General features: G+C 39.1%; 1 protein-coding gene across 2 annotated transcripts in view; it reads right to left on the reverse strand.

Annotated features, from left to right (window-relative positions):
• Nucleotides 1-3,725: 3,725 nt before the first annotated feature.
• Nucleotides 3,726-19,791, reverse strand: part of KLHL13 (kelch like family member 13) — an 83,369-nt gene continuing 67,303 nt past the window's right edge. For both annotated transcript variants that reach the window (XM_062584541.1, XM_062584542.1), the window contains 3 exons: nucleotides 14,202-14,997; nucleotides 7,511-7,624; nucleotides 3,726-5,356 (listed from right to left, as the gene is read on the reverse strand). In XM_062584541.1, the coding sequence (XP_062440525.1) occupies nucleotides 4,869-5,356; nucleotides 7,511-7,624; nucleotides 14,202-14,997 (1,398 nt within the window). In that variant the 3' untranslated portion in view covers nucleotides 3,726-4,868. The remainder of the gene's footprint in view (nucleotides 5,357-7,510; nucleotides 7,625-14,201; nucleotides 14,998-19,791) is intronic.

Raw genomic sequence — 19,791 nt, forward strand, 5'->3', positions numbered from 1 at the left:
GCTTGCACCTTCTACAGATCATCTGCTCATGAAGTAACGCTGGAGGACTCCAGTGCATCACTGATGCTGCAATTCCCAACAACATCTAGCAACATACTGCTAGCTAGCTATAACTAGCTAGTTATTTTACCTGCAAAGACAAGGAGTAAAATACATCCTGGAAGATAAAGCCCACAGTATTTTCCCCAGAGCAGGTAATTAGCAAGTTTGGCAGAGGACACATCAACAGATGCAGCCTGCTGCCTGAGGAAAGACGTTCCCTTCAGCAGGGAGCGAATGCATCCCCAAACACCGAAGCAGGTACGTGAAAGTCAGAGCACAGTGCTGCGAGGCAGCTGATACTACCCCTAATTCACACGCGAGAGCAAGTACAGTAAAAGACTGGCAACAAGCACGTGTGAATCGCCAGCACTCAGTAAAGTCATCCGATGTCCTGGCTTGTTTTCAAAACTACCATCACCTTTTCTCAGCTGAACTGGTCCTACAATACTCATAGAATAAAAAATAAAAATAAAAACCCCTTCTTTATCATTAAGCATTTTAACAGACATGTTCTGACCACATCTGTTCATAAAGAACAACCATTTCATATTTTACTTTAACATACAAAAGAGAAAAATCTGAGAAACTGTATCTGTTGTGCAAGGAAAAACCACTTACACAGCTTGGAAAGCATGAAGTGCTACGTATGAGATCTTTACTCAACCTCCATTTCGCAAGGTAAGCTATCGCCACGCACAGCCTAAAATGCTGCATAAGGTACTAGCCAGTAGGAATTAGGACAAGTACTAGTCCTTCAACAAGCGTGCACTTCTTACCAAGAGAAAAGTGCTTACAGAACTGATTTCCAAGCACGCACAAGCTGAATTATGATTACATTCATCAAAAAAAAAGTTACACACCAGCAACTGGCTATGTTCTGCCTTGATATGAGGATCATATCACTAGAAAAGCATCAGCTTCATCAATTCCAATCAGGAGCAGAGGAAGCAGCAAAACTGTCAGCTCCAAGTAGAAAAACCAGCAACCAGAGTCAGACATCACTGCGAAGCCATGGTAGTTACTAGCTAAGTGGTAAATTAAGAAGGAACAATAATTCTAGCAACTAAAGAGTGAACTTTGCAAAGGGACTGCTCTACAAACTTTCCAGATCAGGTAGTTCCCCCAAACCAACTCCAGAAACATTTCCAGATATTCGTATTGCCCTTATTGCTGCGGCATCGTACCACTTAGTAACATCCAATCAGCCCATCCTACAGGAAGGCTGAGAGCCTTGGGAGAGAACGGTATTTGTCTGTATGCAAACAGCCCTAATCCAAGCTTTCTGGTATCTCGATGAAGAACTGCGCAGCTCTTGGTTGGACTTCTCTTGATTGTTACCACAAGGCTGCTCCGTGGAGATTCCCCCTCTGAAACAGGAGAGGATGATTATTATTAGGGAAAGCTACTACTACATTTTTGTCCTGGGATCAGGTGAAGATTTATAGTCATTTTACCACAGAGCGAGCTCTGGAGCTGCAGGCCAGCAGCAGCCTTCTGCTGCTGCAGCTCTCACCCCTTCGTCGACAGCTCCATCGTCCCAAGATCGCCAAGGCTGCAAACACCCCCAGAGTGGGTTCCTCCCATGAACTCCTTCCACTGGGCCAAAATCTCAGACTTTTTTGCAGCTTCCTAAGGGAAAGGGAACCATGGAAAATTGGACTTCTGCAGATGATCAGCTCTATGATGTCAACAGAGTAAATAAACATTAAATATCTTGGATTTTCCCAATGTTCTTTTCTGCTTCAAATGTAGCATGAGGAAAAAAAATCACCCAGGATGTACTGAGTAGTTCAGTGTGTGATGTTTCTTTGTTCGGATACCAACCAGGCTTTCCAGCCAGCTTTACACAGAAGAGAACTCTTCCGGCATTTGCTGCTAATAGGGAACTAAAAAAAAGACAGGTTGATGCTGCAGCACAGGCCTGCCCTAATCAATAGAAGTCAGCCAGCCCCAGCAGCTCTCCCACCAAGCACACTCATGTAGTCTTCACCTCATTCCTGTCAAGTATCAACTAACTGCTTTTTATCCAGGTGCTTTTTCTCACTTAGGTACAACTGCAAAATGAAAGTATTTAAGATTTATGGGAAAGAAGAGGCTGATTATCATCTGCAAGCTGTTGGCACGAGATACCATGAGGGGCTTTCTCTTCATAAAAGCAGCCTTACTGAAGATTGAATATCTGCTACTTCTGCACATACAGCTACAACTCCATGTTCAGAGAGCGATGGGGTTTGCTATGCTACGGTTAAAAAAGACGTAATGAGCATCAAGTCATTTCACACTGCATTACAAAAGAAAACAGTCTGAAGTCTTTGGCATATCTTTGATGTTTGCTTCTCAGCCCTGGCGAGCAGACGTTAACTGTTGTCATTATGAACGCTTTAATCCACAGGGAGATATAAGAAAAAAACTCAAAGATTAATTTTATTGAAGCACTACGTTTAATCCACTATGCCGTGTCCAATACTGATGACAAAACAATGTTTAAAAGGAATTCTTCTGCCTTAAGTAGAACAGATAACGTGTCACTGAAGTAAAGCCTCTAAACTGCAGCCAGCTCCGGGGCTATTCAAGATTCAGACAGGACTGACATCCTTATAACCATCTGCTGATGGTTCAAGTCCACTCTAAGCTTCTTCCGAATGGAGAACACCAGTGCAGATACCCACTTTTACACAGCATTTCTTCCTCCCTCCCAGCATGCCAGTAGCAGGATGTATATACAAATATTCCAAAGGAGTCACAACTACTTCCTAGTCTCACGTTAACTATTAAAATGTAAAATGAAATATGGATTTTAGGGTACTTAACCAAGTAGTTTCTAAAAGGTTGGTATCTAAACTGAAAAAAATCTGTATGACACTTACATGACAGAGTAACATTTTCCAATCTCATGCTTTCCTTAACTTAATAGTATACTTAAGGTGACGACAGTTCATCTGAGCTGGCTACTCTCCAAGAACATCCATTGGTGCCACTATCCCACCCGTGGTATCTTGCACAGCCACACAGAATTAAGACTTTTTTTTTTTTTTTTTTTTTTTTTTTTAAGAGGAAGAATTGCTTTCAATTTTAACTGAAACTATGAAATTGAAAGCTCTTATATACACATTTTGGTAGTGATCATAACTGGTAAACTGCACAAAGAATAAATATCATTATTTCAAAAAATGACACTGTATCAATACTGCTGCATCAATCGATCTATTTTGTCCCTGCTTGCTGCAAACAGCATACCACCAGTGAGTGTATTAAAGCTTTACACTGTTCTTGGTAATAGGTAGCACGATGAACTAAGCAAACTGATTTAGACACAGTTTTCCCCAGGTGATGCCCCCATGACCATGTTCACGAGCACAAACACTTGCAATATATGATGCAGAACTCTGAGCAATCACGACAGCAATAGCCTTACATGAGCACTACAAATTGTTAGCAGTGCACTGTATTTTGGTGCAAATAAAGACTTCTGTATATTTGCACTGCTGAACATTTAAGCAGTAGTTCTCCAAGAAAAGAGAGAAAATTAGATAGTTTTTTTGTTTGCAGTTCTTAACAACAAAGCGGGTAAGTCTGGCCAAAATAGTTTCCTAAAACTAGGTCAAAATACTCATTCAAGATCACTTCTGCATTGGTTTCCTAGCAAATTAATCTACCCACAGATACATGTAATGCGTATCCTGGCGACAGTGAGGCAGAGAAAGAAAACCAAATACATTAATGAGGTAGCTTAGACTGAGTAACTGCAGTTAAAAGTTTTATTGAACAAAAGAAGGTAAAACATGGTAGTCCAAGTTCACTGAGCAAAAGCAGCTCTCCCGCTGAAGCTGCACTTTGTGCTAAATAACCTTATTAACTGAGACTATACAGAGGACACATAATATGCAAGTTATCTCAACAGCAAAGGAGAAAAGGTAGATGAAATTTCATCTGATGGAACAATTTTGTCAAATTCAGTGGCTTAGGTTAATATTTCTAGCCCTTATCTACCTATATTCAGTACAGGCATACAGCAGGATATACAACTGCACTGAATTCCCATTTGTTAATAGTGTGTGCTCCCGTGCAAGCAGAAGCCAATTCTTGAAAAACCCCAAATTTAAAAAACCCAAACATTTGAAATCTTTTGTCTGAAGCTTCAACTCAACTGACTCAGGAAAAACACTCAGTATGTTATAAAAAAACACCCAGCCTCTACAAGGTCCACTTCCTGTAGTATTAGTAGTTTAAAATTATTTTTATTTCTCCTGTCTGCCTAAGAAACTCCATATGCTCTGAAAGCACCCACTAAGTCAGGTGGGTAAACAGATATGTCAAAAATACTCTGTGAAAACAGGGAGGTAGCTCAGGCCCACTGGCAACCATTTGTAAGAGTTCATTCACACTGATGCAGCCTACCTCCCTTTGTAATCTGCAGTCAAAAATTAAAGGAAAAAGGATTTCAATTATGAAATTTAGTGAAAGAACGTGTTCAATACAAACTCTTCCAATTCAACTCATTGGGCTTCCAGATGCAAGTTATAAGGTACCTCACACCCAATACACAACATTAAAAACGTACCCTAATTCATACATTTTACAGACAGTATCTTTTTTCTCACTTGTTAAACATTTGGCTCCAGTGAGTACATTTTTTTTTTTTTTTTTTTTTACCACTTGATAAACATTCTAGGCCAAACAAACAGCACAAGTAATGTTAAAGTCTTTTTCCAGTAATTGTACCAACTGCTGTAGGCTAAGCCTAACAGAAACTACTGAAGAAAAATAATAGACTCCATGATGCAGTGCAAAGGTATTACTACAACATCGTAAGTCAAAGGATGTTTCTAAGGTGCTGAAAGAGGAGATTCTCTAGAAGGTGACCCTGTATTGTCCTCCGGCGGGAAAACAGTGAGAGTGCAGGCTCGAATGCCACCAAGTGATTCAGGAAGGTCAAACACTTTATGCCACTCATCTTTTTCTGGATCGTATTTCTGAACTATTTCCACCATACACCGATTATTCCACGAATATCCTCCAACAACATAGATTTTATTTTCAAAGACAGCAACCCCAACATCGCTTTGCCCACGTAACATGGCAGCAATTGGAGTCCACTGGTCTAGAGTTGGGGAGTAGTATTCACAGCTTAGAACATCATCATAATCACTTGTTCCTCTAAAGTGATTTCCACCAATAACATAAAGCTTGTCTCCTACAGTACACATGCAATGCAGACCTCTGACTGTCGTCATTGGGGCTTTCTGAGTCCATTTGTCTGTGTCAGGGTCAAAACACATAAGTTCCTTTTGGAAAGTGTCATGGGTAATTCCCCCTAAAGAAAGAAAAAACATGTTAAAGTAGTACTTCCTCTAGTGAATAATAAATAGCAAAAATAGACATTTTAGTGAATTAATTTGATCTGCCTTGAAGCTTCTTCATATTAAAAATATGATTTTAAAATGCAGTAGATGTGTGAGACTATTGTAAGTTAATGTACTTTGTTCTTTCAAATCTGAATATGGAAAGGAGTACTTTATTATAAGAAGATACTGGCAGATTAAAAGCACAGAAATTCCTACCTATGCTTCATTTTGTCCAAATCATTATTTCTTCATTTACATTCATTTTGCTTCCTAGTTTTCTCACCATCATGAAATTAAGAGTAAACTTCCCTTCCAAATTCTAATACAGTAGTATTTTGTTCTAGGTAGCCCTACTACACAGCAGGACTTTCTTCAGAAAACTTTTTTCCATCAACTTGCATTGGCGGGGGGGGGGGGGGGAGAGGACAGAGAGAGAACACATAGATTTCAAATATTCATATGTTAACAGACCCTTATGGTTCTGGCTGTTTACCTTCTCAGTGGCTCCCTGCAAAAGCAGATGGAGGGGCTTCAGGGGAAATCACAGGGCGATTTCCCATCAGTGGATGAAACGTCCCTCCTTTCTGCAAGGTCACTAGGCAGGTCAGGAAGCAGTCATACTAATTTCAGACACCGTAGGCTTATTAACTACGGCTTCCTTCAGACCATACTGCAGCTGTACTTGAGGTGCTATAAAATACGCAGAGAACACGCTGCTACTGAACAACCTCCTGCTGCTGCGGCCCAGCTGCTCAGCACTAAGCACTCTCGCTTGGACTAACTGACTGAGCAACTGCATGGTGTCTGCAGGAGTTGCAGGAGAATCTACTTAACTCATTTGGACAGCAAAAATTAAACATGGGGAAAAAAAAGAGAGGACTGCAAAGTCCTGACATTTTTTGACAGCCGTGGCAGTGACAGCGCTCAGCAGCCTGCGAAAGAGCAGATGCCTTAGTGACAAAGAGCCTCTCGTCCTATGTTTAGAGAAACAAGTGTCTATACCCATGGGGATATCTGAGGGGACAGGAGGAGGAGAAGAAAAATCTGCAGGAAATATACAGCAATTAGATGAGCAACTACAGCAGAGAGCAGATATATATGTGTTGCCTGCAGTAAAACAGGAAAAAAGCAAGAAAACAGCTTCTAATCACTGTTCTGCTGTTCCTAACTTAAACAGAATTAAGTACAGAAAAATAAACAAACCGTCTTATGTTAAATTTTAAAACAAATTCCTATTCTACCCACACAAATCCCCAGCCCAAAAAACACCTCGATGATCAATCTGTTCCAATGGATCTCCCCATCGGTTATGCATATAGCTAACCGCTCTCCCACTCTCAGCTTAGTCCTTGAAGGACCTCCTTGAGAGCCCTGTCAGAAGAGCCAGGCTGCCTTCTCCTTTCACCTTTGCTATGATCATGGAAAGTACAATACCTGCTGATGCTGCTGGATGTTCAACCCTAGTGGCAGGTATTTAAAACCAAACACGATGCAGTAATGTGGGTGCAAAGTCTTTCTCCTAAGTGGTGACACTGGAATAGGTCTCGCAGAGATCACTGACGAACTGAGACTGAAACTTCTTTAAAAACAGTGGATTTTCAGAAAGCCTACTGCTCTCCAATTCAAAGGGCATTATAACCTTGGCAGCTGATAGGACTAAGCATATCACAGTTAAAGAGTAGTGGAACTAGGCATACTATTTGTCTACTGTAATTAACATTAAAACTTTTGCCTTCACATTACCTCAGTAAAGGCTGATATTGTTCTTTACAGTAATGGTTTCCTATGCTTTCCAAAATACATCAAAATAGATGTGTTTAAAGGATATCTCTAAATGAGTGTTCAAGTGCTGTTGCCAGGAAAATGTATTCTGACAGTTAAAGCGCATAACTCTGCTTTGCAATTCAGAGCTGCTGTTTAAATATGTAAACGCATAATATTATCCAAAACTGTTGTCTTAGACTCTGCAGTATGTATGTTATTTGGCTGGCTTCATATGAATTTGAGTCACTGCTTATACAACAGCAAGCCTACTGTAACTGGAGACTAATTCTTGTTGTCTCCCACTGAAACAGAGAAATAATCTTTTCAAGTGAGATGATTTGATCATACGAATTATTTACCTGAAATATACATTAATCCCCCATACACCGTTCCAGCATGGCCATAGTGAGGTTCATTCATTTTTGCGACATAGCTCCATTCATTCATTCTGGGATTGTAACACTCCACAGTAGCTGTTTAAAACAAACAAGCGAGAATATAAAAATGTTGAATCTAGCAATGATTTCATTTTGAACACCGTCGCAGTGACATTAATATATTCATAAACAGAGGAAGTATCAATGAGAAAACATTGTTTAGCTGAGAAAGTGTCAAGGGAATTATCGAGTATTATGTCTAGAGACAATGCAGAAAAACCTCAAGCTTCGTCCCAGAGAAACGAAAAGAAGAAAAAAACCCTCTTGCACTCTCACCTTGCATTTGTCTCCTTCCCACTCCTACCTGACAACTAACCTGCCCCAGCTCAGGTACCCTGCCAGAGATACAGTGGTAGAACATGAGAAGAAAAAGGTGACAAAGTTGGGTGCATTCAGCTTTTTCGCCTTTCTCTTGTTCAGTCCCCTCCAGTATCTGCTGGAGACGGGTAAGGAATACACCTAAAACCTGCCGCAAAAAGTATCACGGTATCTGGCAACCAGAACTTTTTTCTCAGACCCGTATCTTTAGCAGTGTCCCACTCACGCAGAAAATAAGCTAGATTTTCTCTTCTTAGTATTATGTATTGAAAAGGCATGATGCCCCCCAAAAGGAGACAGCATCTGTTAACTAAGAATTTTCTATTGCCTTAGCTCTTAAGTCCTTGTACAGCAACATACACAGCACCTACAAGTCACAAATTCAAATAGTTTACAAAAGCTGAGCTTTGAAAAAAATACAAGATCTATCAGTGAATTTAGAATGGAGAGAAAAGGTGCCTGTATTGATACACAGCTCCATTTGTGCAATTTTTTTGCAAGATAAAATTATCAAACAATCGAGGGCTTTATCAAATCAGAAATTGCAGAGGTTAGTTGAAAAGTTAAAAACACTAAGTTAAGAAGCAGCCCAGACCCTAGGTGTCCTTGCAGAAGGCAATTCTGGGAAGAATTCCTCTCCTGGACATGGGAAGTGACGCAAAGGTCCCAGGAGAAGGGCTGTGCAAGAAGCACAGAAGCACATTTAAATAACAGATTAAGCAAGTTATGGAGAGTGGTGATTTGAGTAGAAGAATATGGCCAGAGCAAGAGATGCTAAACCATCCCGTAATATAGTGACCTTACAAAGCACAAGGCAATTATCAATAACTGGGTTACCTTAGAGGCAAATTAAAACTCATGCTAAATTATGAAAATTACAAATCAGATTCTAATGCTTGTTATACAGGGTCTAATCTCTGAAGAGATGTTTATGGACTATGCATAGGAACTTCAATCAGTCTTTGAAAGCTGCATTTTACTTGCACTAGAACAAGCTTTTATTCAGTCAAGTTTAAAAAAATGGAGCTCTGCTCTCAGGAATCAGTGACTTACTGTCCAGTATTTCATGTCAACAGAACAAGAAAAAAAAGATACAAAAGTGGAAAATCTTGGCCTTCTAAAGGGGTAGAAATTGATTGTAGAGTTAGTACTAATTACTAATGCACTAATTTGCACTACCTCTGGTCCATGACATTGTGCAGTGACTATAAAGTACCTTTGACTTGACTTCAAATCTGTGTTCATTAAAAAAAAAAAAAAAAAATCCTTTGAAGCACCTTAGAAGAGTAGTTAAAAGCTATGGCGCAGAATGTGAAAACTTCAGACTCCCTCCAAAAGATGTCCAGTCAAAGAAAATTTAGCAAAAAGTGCATTAAATAGTAACTTTCTGAACTATGTTTTACCTGCTATGCCATGTAAAATCTCTTTATCGCTGCAGAACAGGATGATGTTTTGTAATTCCATGCAAGCAGGATTGAGTAGATACCTGCTCAAAACAGAAGCTAGTCCCAGTGTCAGGAATATTGTTTGACATCTGGTTCAGCATGACCTAATGCTAAAAAAAATAAAAAAATAAAAAAAGCTATACTACACTCAAAAATTGCCAAATTGCTTAGGCACCTTGGATTTCTCTTCAGCTCACCTCCAGTCAGGGGCTGAAATTTAAACGCAAGAAATACAATGAAGTGCTAGCTTAGAAAGTAAAGTCTGCGGTATGGGGCAAAAGGCTTCTTTTGAAGCAAATTGTACTCATTGATTTATAAACTGAATAACTTACCTTTTTTCTAATTACTTTTAAAAACATACAGCCTGAAATACTTTTGCAAGAATGCCTTGAATACATACACCCAGATTTAGAAAATCTGCCCAAAATGAACAAGTTCCCAAATAAATTTACTCTAGAACAGCAACCACTAAACACTCCCTACATTCTAGCTTTCTTTTTATTACAATTTCCAAATTCAGCCACTGAAAATGAGCCCTGGGCTGCCTTTAATATTACAGGCACGTACAGAGAGATAGATAGAAATATGCTAAGCAAAGGTATGAAAAGATATTCAAGCAAGTTTCATGACTTCTGTAAAAAAAATTTTTAAGTCCACATCTCTTAAAAAAAAGTTAAGTTTTCTTATTTTGTGTCCTGCCCGCTTTGCATACCCATCAAGGATTTACACCATCATAACTGGTCACTACGGCCAGTGAACGTGGGAGAAAGCATTTTGCCCAAAGAAAAGACACAGGCACCTCGAGGACTTGACTTCCCAAGGCACACCTAAGCTTCGGTGTGTGCACTGCCCCGAGGCACGCTGGAGTCCTGGGCGTTCACGGCCAGCATCTGCCCAGAACCTAAATCAGAGCTCTCTCTCGTATAAACGTATCCATCCATCCCAATACTCCTTTCTTAAAAGGAATCCTCATTTCTACTCTGCTCTATTTAGCAATCAGAAGAACAAAGATGTGCAGACACTTCAAGCACAGAAGGAAAACAGATTTGATGTGCGAGTAATTATAGCTGCCCCAGTTCTACCTTGCCGGCAGACTCTTCTAACCTGCTGTTAACTGCTACAATGCACCAAAGGTACCATCCTATTTGCTTTCATAACTGAAGGCATCCTCCTTCTCATAGTACTTCCACTCCATCCTGAGCTAAGGAACATAAAGCATCACATTTAATACTGGAGAACTGTTCTCTCCTCCTGCGCCACAGGCTGCCTTGGAGAGAGAATCTGGAGAATCCACAGCCAACCCAACGCATCACTTGAAGACGGGAAGACGTAACACGCAGAAGCTAATACGCATTACCCTACTGAAACCTTTCTAGCACCATTTTAGAGAGATACTAGTCACCTGAGAAAGGCCACTAGCAAGTCTGAGATCGCTCACTCTCTGGTGAGGCCCCAGAATTCCCTCAGACATCACCAGGGAGGCTTCAGCAGCATCTGAGGGCGTTTCAGACAACCCCGCTCCATTCGTATCTTGCTCTAAAACAAAGCTAACGCGCTGCCGAGCTAAAACAAACCCCGCTGTCCAGTTTGTTCCTTAGGTCTAGTTGTTTTCCCTATTTCCTTGCAAGGTCATTCATATTCTCTCTTGTAACAAGACCTCCCCCCTGCACCGAAAAGCAAAAAAACATCCAAAATTTGAGCTATTACGTGAAAGTATCTGTCCAATCAAAAAATAATAAAAAGAAAGTAGGGATATCTTATATAGCATCTTTATAATGGCTATAGTCCACAAAAACACTGAAAAGAACCCCTACCTCACTGTAGCCAATGGTTTTTACGTATACCTATATACTTTACATATACTCGTATGTACACACACAGACTACAGAACGGATGGACTCGCTCTCCCAAAAGCATGAGTGATTCCATCAGCTTGATCTCTGTTTTAACAGCGGAACTCCTGACCCGTGTGTACCAATAAATCCGGGGAGGACATGCCTCATTTTAACAGAATTAAGCAATCTCCAAAAGACACAGAGCTTGGGCAGTCCCAGGGGACACGCAGTCTGTACTCATTTTATAGTGCCATCTGTGATACTATTTGAGAAGCATATAGGTATTTACCATTCCTCTGTCGGGAGCTTCTAATGTGTCTTGAGGTTTATTACAGCAGCTCTTAGCAACTGTACTGCTGGTGAGTGTTATTTTTCAAAATCTTTTTTTTTTTTTTTTTTTTTAATTGCAGTATTTCTGTAACACAGCTTGCCTCTGCAGAACTCCAAGCTTGCTTTGATCAATTAAACAGAGCTCTGTGTAACAACACATCTTTGTCCACAGCACGGCAAGGAGTTATCTCAAAATAAACTTCTATGCAAGGGTCCTCGAGTTCAAACCTTGCTCCGATGCCCGGTGTACTAACTGGCCAGCAAGCAGACCGCCCAAATGAATGATGTACCTTCTTCATCTTAACCCAAAAACATTTTATACTTTATACATAGCCACAAGAAGAGTTTTTACATAAATGAGAAGTTGCTTGAATTGAGTTAAGCATCATGCAGGGCACCTGGAACATTTCTCCCCATTTCGTGGACAAGGGTTCAGCTAGACACAACTGTCTTGCTCTAAACCAGAAGAATCTTCTCTTGCTGCCTTTATTGCAGCATGATGAACAAGGCATCAGTTAATTTGTGTTTTAATCACAACCCACCACTCCCAGAACTGTTTGGCAAAATTGCATAGACAAAATCACAAATTCACACAAGTTTAGCAGCTGTGTATTATTGCTGAAGTACATCCTCCTGAGCTAGAAAGCAATACAATGCTTTAAAAAATCCAAGCATTTGGAAAGTGTTTTGGGCAGGCTCAAAGCCCCCCCCCAAAAAATTTTATTTTTAATTTTTATTCCTGCAGTTTGTCAGGAGGATAAACAAAAACCACGGAAATTCATTTTAGTAACTTTAATCCTTTGGCCCTTTTCCATATAGAGCTGACCTTCCGGAAAGTTGAATTCAGGTTTTTCAGAACTTTTTCCTCTACGACGACATGAGATTGAAATTAGTTTGAACCCAAGGGCAAATTCTTTAATATCTGTCCAAGATACATTTGACCTTCGCTTGTATAAAAGCTTGGAGTTTCTCATCTGAAGAAAAGGGGATGTTTAAGCTGGATTTCATTTTTCAGCTGTCAAGATTTATGAAAGAAACATGAAAACGAAAAGTGACTCGCCTCACAATTAACAGGAAAGGAGACCAAACCCCAAATCAAAGCTTCAGGCAGCTAGAATATTTAGCGTTTACAGAGTGCTTTTCCCATGGAATGATCCAGTGACATTTTTCAGGTCTGTGTGGAAATCACCGCAGCATTTTAATGATATCTTTACCAAAGAATTTTAGACAGGTGATAAATTTTATGTTTTAATTAAAGCTGCAGATGAGCCGAGGTCAGCAGAATGACATTGCTTCATCTAATTTAAGAAAAACACTGTGCTTAAGGTCTACCTCGCGCTCAGCTCGCGCTGGCTTAGGGAAAGCGTTATTTCATGCCGATTTTGGTAAAACTGCTGCAACTTCATCATCAACATTCCCATAACCCTGCTCTGTTGAGCTCGCACAGGACAAAACCAGCAGGCAGATTATCTGCTACTAATTCAAATCATTAAAAACTTCTCAGTGAAGACTAGGTTTTTTGATACTCTTAAGACAACTCTCAACAGACATTAATTTGTGCATTAGGTTTTTTACAGGCCATTATACTTACTTTTGGAATGAATGTTCAGATAGATTAAGTGACACATAAGAAAACCAGCATTTTAACTAAAAACAATTTTCCTCTCTGACAATTAAACATTTAATCTAGATACCATCCAGATTTAAATCAGAAAATGTCTATATGGTGAAAATGAGTTATTGCAAAATAGTTTAATGTTTTCTGAAAATGGAGACATTTTAATGTCTCATTTCATCATCGCTCAGCTTGATTCTACCACTCAAAACTGGGATATTTCACGAAAAGATTTACAATCTGTATGTTTCTTTCAGTTTGTAATATGACAACAAAACAAAGCGTGGACTATCTGAATGGCTGAGATGCATTAATAAAAAAAATTACAGATGCTGCAGCACAAATTAGGTTTTGTTTTCCTAAGTAAACTTAAAAGATACCACAATGCATTTGTAAAAAACAGATCTTAGCAGTGAGAGATCCTGCTACAAAAAGAGAGCTGACAACAAGGCAGGGCTGAGCAGTGGGAGGAAAGCAGCAAAAAGTAATGAAGGAAAAAATTTACATCTGTATTAAATAATATTTCTACATTCTAATATGTCAAGTACAACTTCTGTAGCATTTCAATTTTAGAGCACTGAGACAAATTTATAATTGATTGTATATTCCCAGATTTGCAAATGCTAAATCCTACCTCTTTTGGAAAATGAAGCTGATTAATGGGGGCCATCTATTACAAACTTTTGTTAATTTAAAAGTTACCATGTATTTATTCTTTGTTTTCAACCATCTCCTTGAAATTAGGAGATTTTTTTTTTTTTTTTTTTTTTTTTTTGGTCAAGTAAAACGAATCATCACTGGCAAGGAGGGAAAGAAGGAGGCAACAAGACAGGAGTCATTCATATTAATAAGTTAACTCTGTAGTCGCAAGATACGACCGGAATACAAGCAATATAAATAACCTCTAACAACCTCCGCAGCAATTCCTCTGTGTGTTTCCAGTGCATCTAGAAAGCAGCAGTGTGACAGCTTCAGCCTCTTGGTTTTCTCTGCACCCGTTCACAGGGCAGCAGAGCATTTCAAGGCCTAAAAAGAAAGGCAAGGAGTCCGACTGCAGGAGAAGCACTTACCTAGCTCACCCGCTGCATTTCGACCACCAACGGCATACAAATGTCCTTTGAGGGCACTTAGGTGGAAGAAGGTGCGCTTCTCATTTAAAGATGCGACCTGCATCCACTTGTTATAGCGGGGATCGAATCTGAAGACCGTGTCAACCGCGGTTTTTCCTTTTGTGTCGTAATTGCTCTGGCCGCCAACTACGTAGAGAAAGTTTCCGATCACAGCAATGCCGTGCTGGTACCTCGGTGCATCCATGGGAGCGAGCGACCTCCACTCGTGGGCCTTTTCGTCGTACATCCGTAACTCTTTACTGACGACCAGCTGCTGCCTCAGCACTCCCCCCAACGTCACCAAGTGCGTACTGTCCGACCGGATGGCAGTCCTCTCCGACTGCATGACTGGTTGCATGTACGGCATCATTTGGTAATTGCTGGCTTCCAAAAGCAAGTTTACGCAGGTGTTGTCAGTTCTCATGAAGTCCACCGTCTGCACGTAGTTAATAAGATCCTGGGGGGTCATCAAGGGAAATCTGATGTTCTTCATGAGTTTTGCAGCGTACTCCATCCGAGGCTCCTCATACCGCAGCCAGCGACAAGCCGCCTTGAAGAGTTCGAGCTCAGTGCAGTGCTTAAGGCTGTTACTTGAAAGCACAAAGGCAAGACGCTCAAAGGGGAGTTTCACAAATTCACCAGTACTTAATAATGCAGGGAAGTTCTTCAGGATGAAATTATTAACATATTTATCCACTTCTGTGAGATTGTACGTGTTGGCAATTCGCCCAACCTCAACGCAGTTTTCTAAAGAAACCTATTAAGTAAATAGAAAGCGGAATCAAAACACTTTCTTAATTTGGTGTCTAAATGATAACGTAGACTTTAATGAATACTATAGAAGCAGCAATATTTCCATCATTTTGCAATGCTCAAGGTGATTTACACATGAGCAAATAAATATTCAATGTGATGTACATATTCATGACTGCAAAGGGAGACCCAGTATATTCCATATTCTAGAGAAAGAAATGAGACAAGTAGCAAGCAGATGGCATATATTAATTATGTCAGACACGTTATACAATGATGGTACACAGCAATTATTTAGCACTTCATCTTTGAACGCTCCGCAAACATCGTTGTAAGTTAGAAATGTGGAAAATAGTCAAAGGAGAGGTGATTAGCCCAAGGTTAGAGAATGATGCAAAAGTAGGAATTGCCATTAGACTTTTCTAACACAGTACTGAACACATACTGTCCTAACACAGCCAAGGAAAATGAAATAGCTACCTCTCTACAAAGCTATGTTTCAGGCAGCTTATTTACAGTGTTCATTCGCATAAGTGTATTATTTACAAATGAAGAAAAGTGCATCTTAAATAAACTATGCTGGTGTTCTTACAGAAGATGTCCATAGCATACACAGTAATATGTAGCAGCTGAAAATAACACCACATCAAAACTACTGGATATTATAGGAAAAATCACTCCAGAAACACTCACCATATGAATCATATCCTAATTGAATATAAGGTAAGATATTTTTGTACTTCCTTATTGCTTGCTTCATTGCTCGTTGTCCATTTTTCTGGAGACGAGGCAATCTGCTCAGGACTGAAGATGGCATTTCTAAAAACAGTTTATCCCACAACCAAATCTTTTAGGTCTTGCTGAATCTCTTTTCTTTCTCACATCACAGGCTCCTTAAATTCTCTTATCTGGGGTCACTCGGGATAGAAGGCAGGGGAACGGAAAGGATGGGACACAACTTGAAGCGGGACTTTGATGAGCTCTGCCACTTCAACTAGCTCTATGATACGGACGCACGGCAAGCCAATTTTCAGAGGCTTCTTGTTGAGAATTGCAACTCTTTCATATTCAATCCCAAGATTTATGCTAAACCAAACTTCAGGTATACTTGCTTTCTAGTCACCTCGGCCAACAGCTCGTCAGCCACACTCAACATCGACAATTTCTGTAATTTTATCACGATTCTCGTTATATTTGCAGTGCCAAAAGAATTTAAACTTAAGTCTTATAGTTATTTAAAAAAAGATTATAAAGTTTGAGGACTGCTACCTGACTGTAGCCTCAGCATTCAAAAACCTGAAGGTCATGACAGAGATCACAAGATTTTTCTACTGCATAACCTGAATCTGATACTAGGCAATTCTAAAAGTCTAATGAGTATGAGAATAGTATATATATTCTTTTATTCACAAGAAAATGATCTAACTTGTCCTAGAGTAAATATCCGGTCATCAGAAGTCTTTGTTCACATGTCCTGAAATGCCTTCAGAGAGATAGAGGCTCCATATCTTATTTTTCATCTCTAAGCACACTAATCCTGCAATCAGGATTAACCCATGTGATTAATATGTGGCAGACTAACAGGATTTCTGTTATAAAAGATCTATGCAATATATAACCATCTAGGTTATACTGTAAATCTTTGTGATTGAATATATTCCTGCATATATTCCTTACACTGGAGAAATGGACTCTCTAATTTTACACATGACAGACAAAAAAAAAAAAAAAAAAAAAAAAAAAAAACACATCAGCAGCTTCCAATCACCTCTACTCCTCTTGGAAAAATTACCTTATATTGCCCTAATCAGTCTACCAGTATTGTACGGTACTCAGGTTTGGGGTGGGGTTTAGTGTTATGATTACATTTAGTCCCCATTATGCTCATGAAATTGTGCACTTTGTTTGGCTTAGTAACAATTCCACCACAAACCTCAAATTACGGTACCATATTTAATATTTTCTTAAAGTTACTTTCTTTGTCAAACATGTTATTACCGATTTTACTGTGCTTTGAGATAACAATCAACAAACTAAGCTAAAATTTACCACAAAGAATTATTCCACTGTCATAAAAAGTATCTAGAGATTCTTAAATTCTGAGTGAGAAATATAATCCTTTAATAGAATGAAATGTAAGTCACTTCTACCTAAACATTTTAAATTGGACAGGGTACAATAATGCTATTTAGACACTCAAGTTACTGAAGTGTTGACTTTCAAAAAACAACCTCCCCCCCAAAAAAAATCCTTAACTGATTATCCTATAAAACCAGACACTGAGTAACATAATAGCAAGTAATCTGAGAATCCCAGAATAAAACTTGACTTTCTCTGCAAGTTATTTTTACTATGTCCTCAAAGCCAGTATCATAGAACAATGTCTTGTATTTCAAAGACTCTTACACATTGAAGCACTTAGCACACATCCCTTTTCTGCAATTCGAAGAGCTTATTCTCCCCTGAGTTCTCAGTTTTTTGTGGGCTCCCAAAAACAACAAAACAAATTCAACCAGCTCAGAAATAGGAATTAATCACATTCACACCCCTCTCCAAGTAGGGCTGAGAGCTAGTAAGGTTCACCATACATGTTAAAAAAGGTAAATCGTTTAAGCAGCCTGAACACTCAGTCCTCTGCTTCCACCCAAGATTTGCTTGCAAAATTGAGACCACTTTGCTCCCACATCGCTTCTTGTGACAAGGCAGATTTCCAAATATTAAGACCACCTTTGACGTTTTGCCAGTTGTTACAGAAATGTAAAACAGAATTATAAAAGCAATAAGATCCATCTAAGCAACTATACTGAGATTTTCAGTATTTTGGAATATTTTCTGTTTAATTACAGTATAGTATTCTATTTCCCATTACACTGTTATTTTCCTCTGAATGTTGTAATTTATTTGGATAGGTTTCTAATCTTTCTGCATTTTACACATTGCTATTACTCTCATCAAAACAGTATTGTGCATTCTCTAGCACTCTTCTTTGAAAACATTTCCCTTTTTTAATTAATTTTCATTACATTACGGCTCCTTTAGGTATGAAAATGGGAGCAATCCTAGCCTATTGTAGCATTCTGCAAAGCTATAAATATTTAAAATTAATACTAAAAATAAGACAGAAAGCACCTCAGGAGATTTTCCAGCATTTTCGCCAGGAGCCCATTCAGCTGCAGCGCAGGTCTGCAAAGTTCATCAGAACTATCAAGTTTGGGCTATTTAACCAAAAGGGTGTAAATGCACAATAACAACAAAACCATCTATAAGCCAGCTAAAACGTGTATCATACTTTGAAGGTCTCACTGCTTTTACATACATTAAGCTGTGACATTGCACTTACACTTTGCTTTGTAAGTATTTCCAATATCCTCTCACAAAGGAATAAGATGCATTATGCTTTACGTGAACTGACTTCTACGACTGCCTTAGTAATGCGCTCAGCAGGCAATTCAAAGACAACCAGGTATTTCTCTCGGAAAGGTTAACCTCAGCTCTCAGATGCTGTTCTTGCATCAAATAATTTCAGGGGGGGAACCATCACACTTGCTCCGAAAACTCATTTAGATTAGAAATGTTAATTCAAGAATAGAGTGAAACTGTATAATGTGACATAATCTCTCAGATACGGTAATTAAAAAAGCAAAACCAAAAACCCCCTCAAGTTCGCTCACCACCTCTTGTTCAAATAAATTTTAGAGTAAATTCATTCAAAAATTATCCTCTATTCAAGACTGCTGAGATATCATTAGGCTAAATATACAAACTCAGTTTTGTTCCTTCTCTACAGTTATGCAATGAATGAGATTTCTACATTTTAATCTTTTTGGCTATTTTCCTCCATCACAAATGTTGTTGTTCTGCTCAAAAAATTTATGTATCCCTATATGTAAAGAATGATGTACACTGGTTTCAAGAAAGGCATGTAAGCAAAGCATTTTTGACAGTTTTAACCTCTAAATGCATTCTGTAACGTGCAGAGATTTAACAAAACCAGACATTCTTTATGCAAGCATTCTCAAATCTGGAAAGATGTTGGAAGCCCCACAATACTAATGTGTTTCTAAAAACCCTTTAAAATAATAGTCTTTTAGGACATTTGGAAGTAGAGATTTATATAGATTTACACCCCTTAGACATTAATACCAATCAAAATGTGGAAGAACCAAGTATGAATAAAATTCAGAGAACGAATAAAGTCTTCACGATTCTAAGGTTTGCCCTTTTCAAAAAGGGCATCAACCATGACGTTACTTATCTGAACCACAATAATGTCAACACTAAGTGGAAGAGTCCTCGGAAAACTAGGACACAACTCCCACCAAAGGCAACTGTGTCAAATACGCTACCTTGGCGTTTACGGCAACCTTATATAGATGGTGCAGGATTTAAGATTAAGGAAACATCATCTCAGCTCTCTGAGCATGGCCAATTAGAAGATAGGTCAAGATAAAAAAGATGAAAAATATGTCAAGACAGCATTAGAGAGCCCAGTTGCATCTAACACACTCCTTATGGAGCAGATTCCTGTTGTTTGAACCTCTAAGTCCTCTTGTTTGCATAAGTCTTGGTACATGTCTTTAGTAAAAAGTCACATTTCTGTAGCCTGTGAAACTAGGAGATAACCTGCTTATTTGTCTTTATCGATGTACAGAACCCTGAATGCCAAATAATGTTACAATTCACGGAGAACCCACCAGTTTCCCTGCTAAAGGTCTCAAGATAGATTTTTAGTAAGGTATACAAGCAATTAACATCAGAAAAGCTTAAGGAAATACAAGAAAAAATGCCAAAGCATGGC

The sequence above is a fragment of the Rhea pennata genome, chromosome 11, assembly GCF_028389875.1.
Source record: "Rhea pennata isolate bPtePen1 chromosome 11, bPtePen1.pri, whole genome shotgun sequence".
In the NCBI taxonomy this organism is placed as follows: Eukaryota; Metazoa; Chordata; class Aves; order Rheiformes; family Rheidae; genus Rhea; species Rhea pennata.